This window comes from Grammomys surdaster, unplaced genomic scaffold (genome assembly GCF_004785775.1).
Source record: "Grammomys surdaster isolate TR1022 unplaced genomic scaffold, NIH_TR_1.0 126298, whole genome shotgun sequence".
NCBI classification, from domain to species: Eukaryota; Metazoa; Chordata; class Mammalia; order Rodentia; family Muridae; genus Grammomys; species Grammomys surdaster.
The window spans coordinates 7,759,082-7,772,142 of NW_021621098.1; the positions used below are offsets into that span (position 1 = coordinate 7,759,082).

General features: G+C 42.0%; 1 protein-coding gene and 1 non-coding gene across 2 annotated transcripts in view; one reads left to right on the plus strand and one right to left on the minus strand.

Annotated features, from left to right (window-relative positions):
- Positions 1–3,522: 3,522 nt before the first annotated feature.
- Snrpd1 (small nuclear ribonucleoprotein D1 polypeptide) overlaps positions 3,523–13,061 on the minus strand; it is a 13,492-nt gene continuing 3,953 nt past the window's right edge. Inside the window, exons 2-4 of the mRNA XM_028759524.1 lie at positions 11,562–11,638; positions 8,171–8,362; positions 3,523–3,743 (exon numbers count right to left, since the gene is read on the minus strand). Coding sequence (XP_028615357.1) covers positions 3,667–3,743; positions 8,171–8,362; positions 11,562–11,638 — 346 coding nt within the window. The 3' untranslated portion in view covers positions 3,523–3,666. The remainder of the gene's footprint in view (positions 3,744–8,170; positions 8,363–11,561; positions 11,639–13,061) is intronic.
- Positions 6,066–6,192, plus strand: LOC114614095. Its single transcript, XR_003710274.1, has one exon. It is a non-coding gene; the product is annotated as a small nucleolar RNA SNORA17 (small nucleolar RNA).

The following is a 13,061-nucleotide window of genomic DNA, read 5'->3' on the forward strand; positions in this document are numbered from 1 at the left end:
AATGCTGGCATGGCTTTACTGACCTGCAATGTTACATTTCTAAATATTAAGCCATAATTGAAACACTTAAAAGGTTCTTTGAATTCTGATTTTCTAATATTTTTCTTTGAGCCTTGAATCTATACTTATATCTTTTAAAAGGTGATTTCAGGCCTAGGGAGATGGCTCAGTGGATAAAGCATTTACCTGTGTGAGGACAGGAGTTTGAATCCCCATAATTCAGGTAGATGTGATGACATACCAGCCTGCATGTAACTCCTGCACCCTGAAGCAAGCTGGCTAGCTTGATTAGAGGAATTGTGAGCTCTGGGATCGACTGGGAGATTGTCTCAGTGAACACAGTGGAGACTGAAGCAAACTCCAGCAGCACTCACTTGGCCCTCCCATAAGTGCCCCCTCCACATGAACACACACAAATACACATATTTTACAGAAAAAAAAAAAACACCTTGAGATTTAGGTATATGTGTACAAAATGAAGGAAAAGTACATGCTTCTTTGAGGAGTAGGTCAAGAGATTCGAGTTAAAAATCCAGTCCATTTTCTGTTATGCTGCAGAGCTTAAGCCAATTAAAATTTTTTCTTCACACATTTTAAATATTTTTACAGCTGGGTGTGGTAGTGCACACCTTAAAGCCCAGCACTTGGGACACTGAGGCAGGAGGATCCCCCTGAGCTCCAACCTGGTCCACAAAGCGAGTTCCAGGACAGCTAGGGCTACACAGAGAAATCCTGTCTCAAACAAAAACACCACAACCAACAAAACAAAAATAATAAAATGATAACCTCTAGTAGAATGAGCTCACCAAGTACCCACTGTAGTATGTTCCTGTTAAACTGTCTATAGAGCAAGCAAACTTCCCAGACACTAAAACTTTTTGGTTTTATTTCTCTGTGCAGCCGTGGTAGTCCTGAAACTTGCTCTGTTGAACAGGCTGGCCTCAAACTCAGAGGTCCACCTGCCTCTGCCTCCTAAGTACTGGGATTAAAGGCATGGACCAAGACTGACACTAAAATTTTCAAGAGAAAATGCATTAAAAAAAAATCTTGATGACAGGGCTAGAGAGATTGCTCAGTGGTTAAGGACATTGACTGCTCTTCCAGAGGTCCTGAGTTCAAATCCCAGCAACCACATGGTGGCTCACAAGCATCCATAGTGAGATTGGATGCCCTCTTCTGGTGTGTCTGAAGACAGCTACAGTGTACTCATAATAAAATAAATAAATCTTTAAAAAAACAAAACAAAAATAAACACCCTTCTACGTGGCATCTGGGGATTAAACTTAGGTCATCAGCCTTGCAGTCCTTACCCACTGTATTAGTTTTACTGCTGAGAACAGACACCATAACCAAGGCAACTTTTGTAAGGACGACATCTAATTGGGGCTGGCTTATAGATTCAGTCCATAATCAAGGTGGGAGCAGGACGGCATCCAGGCAGGCATGGTGGAGGAGCTGAGAGTTCTGTATCTTCATCTGAATGCTGCTGGGAGAAGACTGGCCTCCAGGCAGCTAGGATGAGTCTTACTCCCACACCTGCAGTCATACACCTATTCCAACAAGGCTACACCTCCTAATAGTGCCATTCTCTGGGCCAACAACATACAAACCTTCACACCCACTAAACCATCTCACTGGTCCTTCATTATACACTGTGGAGATTATTTTGTGTGCATGTGTATGTCTATGTGCACAAGCGTGCATATGCTACACAAATATACACATGGAGTTCAGAGCCCAACTTGGAGAAATTGCTCTCACCTTCCACCAAGTAGATTCCAAGGATCAAGCTCAGGTTGTCAGGCTCAGTGGCGAGACCCATTACATACTGAGATATCACATTAGCATGGATGTTTTCAGTGCAGTCATGCCTGTATACCATTGAGCATGCAACGCTCAGAGGCCAGGTGAGGGTGTTGGATCCCTTGGAACTGAGGTTACAGAGTTGTGAAAGGCCATGTGGGTGTTAGGAATGAACTCCATCCTCTGGAAGAACCTGTACTGCTGAGCCATCTCCCCAGCCCCAGACCCTCTCCCCCGCTAAAAACTAATGATCCTTGCAGAACTATTCTATGTATGTGTGCATAATATGTGAAGACTCAGACAATCTTGAGTGTTACTTAGGCACTATCTACCTCGCTTTCCAAAATTCAGATTGTTAGGCCAGTTGGAGAGTCTCAGGGATCCACTTGTCTCTAAACCCCAAGTGCTGGCTTTAAACTTAAATCAGGCTGGCCTTGAACTCATAGAAATCTGCCTGCTTCCTCTAGTGCTGGTACTAAAGGTGTACACCACCACAGCTGACTCATGCTTGGCTTTTTTGAATTCTTAGGACTGAATTCAGATCCTTGTTTATGCAGCAAGTGCTTTTTACAAATACAATCATCTCCCTAGCTCCCAGAAAATTTAATTAAAAAAACCAAACCAAACCCATATGCCTATCAAAAGTAATTAAAAAAATACAGACTAAGGCTCTAATATCTTCGGAATGGCTTCCCCTAACATATAATTGGTAACAAGCACTATAAAAATGTATATACTGAGGTGTATCTTCCTCTACATTTAACCACCTAAGATAACTTCTAAAATGAGTGTGGTAACTCAAACTTGTAATCTAAATTCATGAGAGGTGGATGGATGCCTGAGTAGCTGGAGTTCAACGTCAGTTTTCGTTACATAGAAAATTCAAGGCCAGGGCTGCACAGACGGCTCAGCAGACAAGAACATTTAACAGCAGGGGTCCTAACATTCTATTCCCAGCAATCACATGGCATCTCACAACCATCTAGGCAGAGACCTCATTATGTATGCATTTATGTAAATAGCTCTCTGGGCACCTGTACTCACATGTACACACCCAAACATATGCACACAAGTAAAAATAATACATCTTTTTTTAAAAAGGAGCCAAAAACCTGTAAGAATTATTTTGCTATCAAAACAGGTTTTTCTCTTTTATTAAGTCTCCTTATGAGGCCTGGCATGGGATGCATACCTTTAACTCCATCACTTAGGCGGCCGAAACAGGCAGACCCCTGAGACTGAAGAGACCAGCCCTGCCTACCTAGGGAGTTTCAGGACAGCCAATACTATAGTCTATTGATAACTTCCTCTTCGAAAAACACATTAATAACAAAATCAATATTTGCATTTTTTTCCGACACAGGGTTTCTCTGTGTAGCTCTGGCTTGTCCTAGAACAGACTAGGTAGACCAGGCTGTCCTTGAACTCAAGAGATCAAGTCTCCCCCCTGCCTCCTGAGTGCTTGGGAGTAGAGACATACACCGCCACCACCACCACCAGGCAAAATCGTTTATTCTTTTGCTTTTACCATGAAGACTCCATAGAGGAAAACTGAAGAGCATGAGGTTTAGACCTCATCCCACAAGAACCGTATTGAAATACCAAGAGTTTATCTCATCTCAAAAGGGGCCCAAAAAATGGACTCAAAGAAATCAAACCCACATTTAGTACTTATGTACTTCATGCGACCGACTCCCAGAACTGAACATACTACGTGAATACCGTAGACACTAAAACTTTAATTTGATAAGCAGACAACTCTGTCCCTACGCTTATGTTTATTAAAAACTGACAAACAAACAAAACATGTACAAAAAATATCCCCAAATTCCTTATCACTTTGAACAGTAATCTTGAGAGACATTATCGCCTAGGACCCCCTCTTCCTCTGCCGCGACCACGTCCTCTTCCTCTACCCCGGCCTCGGCCTCTTCCTGCAACTGGGGAAAGACAAAGCAAGTGAAATTCTCTTCAACAGCACAGTACCCGCTACCACACAGGCTTACCCCTGAGCCCTTTCCCACCTGCACCTCTTAAATTAGCAACTATAGTAAAGAAATCTTTAACTCAGCTTTTCTCAAATATGACCACCACCACCATCATGTAAAAAGCAGGGAGACAAATTTACACCCTGTGTCAGATTTTTTGTTTGTTTGTTTTCTGTGTTCCCCCCCCCCCCCAGATGGGGTTTCTCTGTGTAGCCCTGGCTGTCCTGGAACTCACTCTGTAGACTAGGCTGGCCTTGAACTCAGAAATCCGCCTGCCTCTGCCTCCCAAGTGCTGGGATTAAAGGTGTGCGCCACCACTGCCCAGCCTGTGTCAGATTTCTGCTTACTGAATAAAAGCCAAGCAAGTTAACCCAAATTGGAGCTTGAAAACTTATTTGGCTTAATCATGGCTTAGCCTTGAACACACAGCCATATCTCTAGCTGGACATCATGAGGGGAAAAAAAAAAAAGCAAAGGCAAGAAAGCAGTGTACCTGCTTGATGCAGTCAGACTGAGGTGTGTGTAACACCACCACCTTACAGTCAAAATCAAACCTAGGGCATCATGCAGTGGTTTGCCACTGAGCTATGATATCCCCACACCCTGGTAAAGCCATACATTTATTTATTTTAAGGCTTGTTCTTTTCTAGCCCTTGCTTCCCAGACCTTACTTTGTAGACCAGGCTGGCTTCAAACTTACAGAGATCCACCTGTCTCTGCCTCTCAAGTGCTGGAATTAAAAGGTGTACATTTAGTAAAAGAAGAATAGCTTTCTAAAGAAACTAGGATCTTAGATACAAAAAGTAAGATGATACAAGACAGAGACAAAAAACAAAAAATGGCTGACATTATTTGTGGAGATCAGTCAGACTAACAGTCGGCCTCATTTTGTAAAGCTTGTCATCATTTCCTTTACAAAGTAGGTAGGAAAGAGAAAGTAGAAGGAATCAGACACTGACACAGAAAGGCTTGAGATTTAGAAAAACAGCAGCATAACGCAGGACTTAAAACGCTAAATCAGTGTTTTTTCAAGCTATGAATTATAATTGCCTCTCTTTTTAAACTGTAGGGAGGAACCAACCCCCACCCCAAAGCATTTGTATTGTTTTAACAATTCCAGTGGGCTACAAGACAAAGTGCATTTTTGGTTGGAAGACAAGACTCAAAGTCAATATGCTAAACATCTATGAAATCACAGCCCTTTTCTCCTGTCCTACTCTTATATTGCTGGCTGACAGTCATATCTCCCAAAGCAGACACTGAATTGTTGTAAACTGTGGTTCCAACGTGAAAAATCCTCATAGACTGACACATTCTCTCTTGTGCCCCCCCACCCCCCCCCCCCCACAGACACACACCATAAATGTAAAAATAAAAACAGCAATATGATGGGAATGTGGGAATGTAGCTAAGTAGTAGATAGTTCGTCTTGTGTGTGTAAGATCCTCCATTCAATCCTCCAATGTTGGTTTTTAATAAATTGTTTTACTATCACATACATGTATGTGATATGATGTGTGTGTGTGTGTGTGTGTGTGTATTTGAGAGGATGCTAGAGTACAACTTTTGGAAGTTGGCTTCTCTTTCCACTGCTGATTTGGGGATCAAACTCAGGTCATGAGATTTCCACAGCAAGTAATTTTACTGAGCCATTTCTTGGCAAAGACCCAATAGGTAAGAAGTCTAGCCTCTTTCCCCAGAATGTCCTCTTTAACTGTCTTTATAAAACTAAATAGTGGGGGCTAGAGAGATGGCTCAGTGGTTAAAAGAACTGACTGCTCTTCTAGAGGTCCTGAGTTCAACTGCCAGCAACCACATGGTGGCTCACAACCATCTGTAATGGATCAGATGCCCTCTTCTGGTGTGTCTGAAGACAGCTTTGGTCACTAGCACCCACATAAATCAGGAAGGCAAACAACTGTAATCCTAGCACTTGGAAGTAGAGGCAGAAGTAGTGGAGTAAGTTCAAAGTTACTCTTGGGTACACAGCTTATTTGAGACCAGCTTGGCTTTATGAGAACTTAACACAGGATTGAATGAATGAATGAATGAATGAATGAATGAATGAACGAATGAAAAAGAAAGCCAACATTGTCAACATAGTAAAAACTTCTCAAAGAAAAAATTGGGAGAGTTTGTTCTTCAGGTATTTGGCCCTGGTACAACAGTCCTACACCAATACACACACAATCAGACATGAAGTTGGGATATATAGGAAGAAGAGGGAGGGTCAGAAGGAGCTAATCAAAATATTCTTTATGTGTATAAAATAAAACCCTACAGGTGTTGTGAGTATGGCTGCTGTGTCACGTGTGTCAGTAGGTGGCAGAGAGGAGAGAGGCTAAGTCTAAATTCAGTGTTCTGACCTGTGAACATCAGAATGATTAGTAGTGGGAACAGGCTCCCAGGACAAGGAACAAGCCAGAGGCCAGAAGAACCCTGCTTGGCACCATGAGCCTGTGTGGGCGTGAGCCCGAGATAGACTGGCCAGTTGATGAGTGAGCCCTGGCAGGCAGCTAGCCTGAGATCGCCACCAGTCTGGTGCCGGGCAGGCCTTGGGGAGTAGACCATGCATGCCCAAGGTGACCCATGCCAAGAGCCATAGTGCATGAGTGAGACATGGTACTTCAGAGAACACTTCTGAGACGACCCCAGACACTCAGAAACCCTGTGGAGAAGGTCACTAAGAGGTGGAGAAATATAAGAGAAAGAGGAAAAGAATGTGGGCACAACTGGAGACTCAAAGGAACAGCCTGATGTGAGTAGCTAGTAATGCCACCTGTGCTGCCACTTGGACTACATCTGGGTCTGTGCCAGGTGAACAAACCTTGTCTGGGCTGCCACCGGGGGGACTACTGCTCTCTGAGGGCTGTATAGAACTAGGCCTACCCCTCACCTGGGTATCTTGGGAGAGCTGACCCCACCCTTCTGTCTCCAAGCTGCAGTACTCTGGGAGAGCGGGCCCTTCATATTGTGGGAGTTTCAGTGAGCCAGCTAAGGATACAAATGTGGGAGACTTGGCCCTACCACTCCTCACCATTCACCTCTCACCACCTGCAACACCCAGGAGACCTAGCCCCGAGGTCATGAGAGCAAGAGAGCTAACTTTGCCCCTCACCTGTGGCTGCACTCAGGAAAGCCTGACCCATGGGAGAGCCAGTGGGCTGACCAGCTCAGATACATCTCAGGCCCAGGGCTTTGAATTGGTTCACCCCAACATCTACCTTATCCATGAACTGTTGGGGAGTGCTGAAGAGATCGAAAACTATAGGATCTCTATGACACAGGGCAACAACAGGATATCTGATAGGAGTCCCAGTGAGGTTCCAGTATGAATAGTATAACAGAAACCAGAGACCTTGTAGCAGGCCTTGTATTTGACTCATTGCAATGAGTATTTGTAAGCAAATAAGTATGGACAAAAGAGTATACTGTGGGACACACCGTGCACTACAGCTTCCACAATGAGATTTTTTTTTCCCTCTGTTGGGAGGGAGGTTGTAAGGGTGGAGGGCAAGTATGAACAGAGGGGGAAATGAATGGTGCATGATGTGAAATTTACAAAGAACCCATAAAAAGCTAAACAAACAAACAAAACTAACATGGTATATAGTGGCATGTGCCTTTAATTTCAGGCAGATCTCTTGAGTTTAAGGCCAGGCTGGTCTACACACTGTGTGTGCACGCGCGCGAGTGCACGTGCACATACACACTACCCAAAAGGGAAACCTACAATTAATATTCTATCAACAATAGAGCTCTATCAGCAACAAAATAACAGGATCTTAAGAAAAAAAAAAAATCAAAGGAGGCCTAAAAATAAGTATGTGCTGACTCAGAGAACAAAGGTAAGACTACTTTCCCAGAAGACCGAATAAAAAGGCAGGGGGGGGGGGAAGAGGAGGAGGAAGAAGAGGAAGAGGAGGGAGGGAGAGAGAAAGAAGAGAGGAGAGGAGAGGAGAGGAGAGGAGAGGAGAGGAGAGGAGAGGAGAGGAGAGGAGAGGAGAGGAGAGGAGAGGAGAGGAGAGGAGAGGAGAGGAGAGAATAATAATCAGTTAAAAGGCCAGGAAGAACATCACCAAATTTAAAGTATGGGCAAGCTGTATGGGCAAGAAAATTCACAATGAAAGAATTTATCAAGTATCTCAACAAGAAAGTGGTAGAGGGAGAGGAAAGGGAAGTGATGCAGCCAGCCTCCAAATCTAGACTTCATGGAAGAAAAGGACTGATAGGCTCTTCACAGCCAGCACCAGGAGCTCTAAGAAACACATGTACTAAGACAAACATTCTGAGCAACAAAAACACCCTTGTTCACAAATGTATTCTGAACAGTGAGTTAAGATTTAAATACATTATACATAAAACACCTTCACACTTACCAGCTTCTCTTTTCTTAGATTTCACCTTAGGCTCAACATCCACAAGTAGTGTATCTAGAGGTAAGCTGTCTGGTAGAATAAAATATCGAATATTATTGCCTCGAATGCTCAATGTTTCCAACTGCACAGGTTCTCTGTTCTTCAGGGTCATCTTCACAGCTTTAAGGTGTGTATTCATGCTAACATCTACACCTAAAGGGGGGAAAGCAAAACAATTACCAGCATGATAAAGGAGGCAATCTATCTTGCAAAGAGTTGAGATCATACTGTGGAGTTCTTTCTGCTATGTTACAGGTCAAGTTTCTGTGACAACTTAATACATGCACAATGGGGGAAAACGTCAAAATAAATCAGCAATTTTTCCTTCTTAAAGACTTTTCCTAGCCACAATACCTCTGTACAGAGCTGAGTGCACTTACAGAATTGAATGCACTGGTGGTGTGGTTAAATGACTCCTGTAATCTCAGCATTCAAGAGGCTGAGGCATGAGGAATGCATGTATGCAAGGAAAGCCTGGACAAGGAACGTATCTGCTAGACAAAGAACATGAACACAGCAAGCAATGAAGGAACCACTAGTCCACTACCTTCAGAACTGAATTCTTGTCCCAGGATTAGATAAGTGTCTGTGGTAAAATTCTCCCATTGTCCCCATAACTTCTTACCCAACATTCTATCACACTACAGGCCTTTCTTCTTAAAGATCTATAGTCTTTTTCCCTATCAAAGGTACTTTTTTCTTATCACTAGAACTACTCTCCCACTTTCCTGAGACAGTCTATGTACCCCAAGCTGACCTCAGACTTGTGATTCTCCTGCCCAAGTCTCTCAAGTGTTTGCTTTACAAGTACTTACCATCATACTCAGTTTAACATGCCTATTTATTTACTTAAAATAATTTTTAGGGGCTACAGACATGGATGAATGGTAAGTAAGCAAGGCTCTTACAGAGAACCAAGTTTGGTTCCCAGTACCCATATCAGTAGGCTCATAACTAACTGCCTGTAACTACAGCTCCAGAGAGACCCAGTGCCTCTGGCCTCCAAAGGTACCTACACTCACATACATATGGAGTTAAAAACAGAATCTTTTCAAAATTTATTTGTATGAGTATGGTTATGTAGGAAGGCAGGTTACCTATGTGTTATGGTGCATGTCTAGAGATCAGGACAACTCACAAGAATCAGTTCTCTCTTTCCTCTATGTAAATCCTGAGGCATGTATTCAGTTGTCAGGCTTGGCAGCAGATGCCTTAACCCACAGGTCTGAGCTGGCACACCCTCTACCTTGTTTTCTGAGACAGTCTCTCACAGAACTAGAACTAAAGGAACAGGAAGTACCCAGCTTTTGGGGGAGCTAGGGATCTGAACTTAGGTTCTCAAGCTTGTACAGCACTTTACCAACTAGGTCATTTGTCTGGGTCCTTATTATGTCTTTCTAAATATGAAGGTTTTTATTTTTTATTTTTATTTTTTTTGTGGTGCTATAGACTGAATCCAAGACTTCAAGCATGCTAGGCAACTGCTCTATCACCTTGCAACCCAGCCCTTAACTGAGCTTGTTTGTGTATTTGTTTTTGTTCTGTTAAGACAGGCTGTCACTACGAAGCCCAGAGTTGCCTCAAACTATGGGTTCTGCCTAGCGTCCTAAGTGTTACCATTATAAGCATGAGCCACCATGCCAGGCTAATCTTACTGTTTTTCTCTCCAAAAATTCACTATTACAAATCCTTTCTTTGCTGGGCAGGGGTGGAGCAAGCCTTTAATTCTAGCAGAGTCAGGCCAATCTTAGTGAGTTCAAGACCAGCCTGTTCTACAGACCAAGTTCCAGGACAGACAGCTATACCAAAAATCTGTCTCAAACAAACAAACCACAAAAAAACCAACAAATGCTTCCCTCTTTTTTTCCAAAGAAGAAAGTTCTCTTCTTTCCTAAATAGCCTTAATACATTCCATCTCCTCCATATGCTTAGATGTATATACACTCATATAAGATACAGAAACTTGTGTCAGGGTTTTTTGTTTTGTTTTTTACTTTGTGATTGTATTACAATTTTCGTTAGATTTTGACAAAAAAAAAAAAATGGGGGGAGTGCAAACATGCTACTCTGGGGTTTGGGAATATAGCTCAGCTGGTAGAGTACTTCCTTAGTATGCATGAAGTGCTGGCTTCAATCCCCATTACTAAATAAAGAGGTGTGGTGGTGCACGTCTATAGCACCAGCAGCCAGGAGCTAGAGGCACGAAACTAGAAGGCCAATTTCAAATATACATACTGAGTTTGAGGCCAGTTCTGTAATAGATACATAAATCCTGCATCTAAGAAAGAGGATGAGGAAGAAGAGGAGGAAGAAGAGGAAGAAGAGGAGGAAGAAGAGGAAAAGGAGGAGGAGGAAGAAGAGGAGGAAGAAGAGGAAGAAGAAGAGGAGGAGGAGGAGGAAGACAACAAGATCTTTCCCAATGCTGTTCTACAGGGAACAGACCAAATCCCTACTCAAGGAACTTTAACAAGGGCAATAAGTATACATCCTTAGATATGAAGATTGGACATATCTAAAAACATAAATAGGCAAGTTCCATTCACAATTAGTACTGAAAACTTCTGGAAAAGTCACAAAACGCCATCCCATTTCCCCTTAGTTTACTAAAACACTGGACCTACCTATTAAAAACGTACACATCTACAAGTTCAGTACTTTAGAGAACAGGAACACATGTTAAGATACTATTTTTCCCCCTTTGATAACCACTTTTAAAAAAAGTCTCAGGAGATGAACAGGAAAGGATAATGAAGGATGAACAATGATAAAAATACAGCACATATGTACGAAAATACCATAGTAAAAAATCATATATAATTAACATAGGCCAATAACAACTTACAGTCAAATGTGAAACAAAAGTAATAAAAGTACAAGTTTCAGATGTGTTTTAGAAGAAGCAATATTCTATGCAGAAGAACACACACAAGCAAAGGTATAAAAGGTAAGAAAACACAAGCAGCACCTAGCAATTTGGTTTGGTTGGTTTAGTACAAGAATGTAGATAAATGGGGCAAGAAAGATGGCTCAGCAGGTAAAAGCACAGGCTGCTCTTCCAAAGGACCTGAGTTCAATTCCCAGCACCCACTTGGTAGCTCACAAGTACAGTTCTAGGGATCTGATACCTCACACAGACGTATGTGCAGGCAAAACACTAATATACATAAATTTTTTTTTTAAAAAAGATGAGGCTTAATTAAGGTCCACTTGGTAATTCAGACAAAAATAATGAGGACTTGTACTACAACAATGCTCATTAAACAACCAAAAACAAAACAAAACAAAAACTTTTCTAGAGAGTGAACCATGAGAGAAAAACCTTAAAACTACAGAAACGGTCCACCCTTCTTACCTGTGATTGTTCCATGGACTTGTGTTCCATTCTTCAATTCAATGGTTACAGTTTCATGACTCAATTTCATCAAAAATCTATAAAAACAGAAATAAAGTCCTGATTTTTTATCTTAACATTTAGAAGTCTTTTTGTGAAGTTGGTACAGTAAAATTGCTAGAGATCAAAATCTTTAAAATACTACTACAACAGTTCATATGGGGTCTGGATAGCTAGCTCAGCAGTTAAGAGTACTCCTCTCTCTTGCAGAGGACCTAGTTTTCCTGCCAGTACTCACATGAAAGCTTACAACCATCTGTTATCTTTGCTCAAGAGGATCTGGAGTCCTATTCTGACCTTCATAGGCACCAGGCAAATTTGTGATGCACATACATACATGCAGATAAAACATTCATACATAAACATATCTTAAAAACAGCTCTTCATGCCGGGCAGTGATGGCACATGCCTTTAATCCCAGCACTTGGGAGGCAGAGGCAGGTGGATTCCTGAGTTCGAGGTCAGCCTGGTCTACAGAATGAGTTCCAGGACAGCCAGAACTACACAGAGAAACCCTGTCTTAAAAAAAACAAAAAACAAAAAAACAAAAATAAAACAAACAAACAAAAACAAACAAAAAACCTCTTCATAATAATATACACAGTGCTTAACTTTTTCTGAACTATGTAAACTTATAAAGGAATGACAAACTGTCATTTGGCATCTGACTGTCTACCACAGGCATCGACCTTTTTGGCTTCACTGGACCACAATGGATGGAAAATTGTCCAACCTGCAGAGCACAGGCTGCAGAGCACTCAAATGCTTACTTGTCAAGATAATGTCATCAGCACGGCTCACACCTAGGTCTGTAAATCTGTGTTTAGCTATAACCATAGCTGTCCTGAGCTTCCAACTAGAAAATACTAGAAAGAAACTATTACAAAACAACCTTAAATGGAGATATTTGAAGAGTAGCATTAGGTGTGGTGGTGCATGCAAGACAGGCAGATGGGTCTGACAGCATAAGATTACATGGTAGAGATAAAGAACCCCTCTTTTCTCTTCCTGCATTCTTGGTGAATAGGGATATTATTGTAACCCATAAGTAAGATGCTACTTTATACAAAGTAGGCTATTCTTCAATGGCATCTATTAATACCTTTTGGAGCTTATTTAGCAGTTTACACTGGAGATAATTCCCTAAAAATAAATATTCCAAGAGCTAGATAGCCATCTACTATATGGAAATGACAATTATCCCACTGTGAATGATGTTTTCAATTTTCTGTCATTACAAACCCATTTATGCAAGCCTTCACCGGTAACAATTAAAAATCTCCCAATTTTCTATCCATGCAACATAAAGGGGGGTGGGGTGGGGGATGGGAAGAGGCACAGCAAGATGGTATGCACAGAGGGTAAAGCACTTGCTGCCAAGCCTACTCCTTCTAAGGTCCTTTGATCTTTGTGTACACACACACACACACACACACACACACACACACACACACACACACA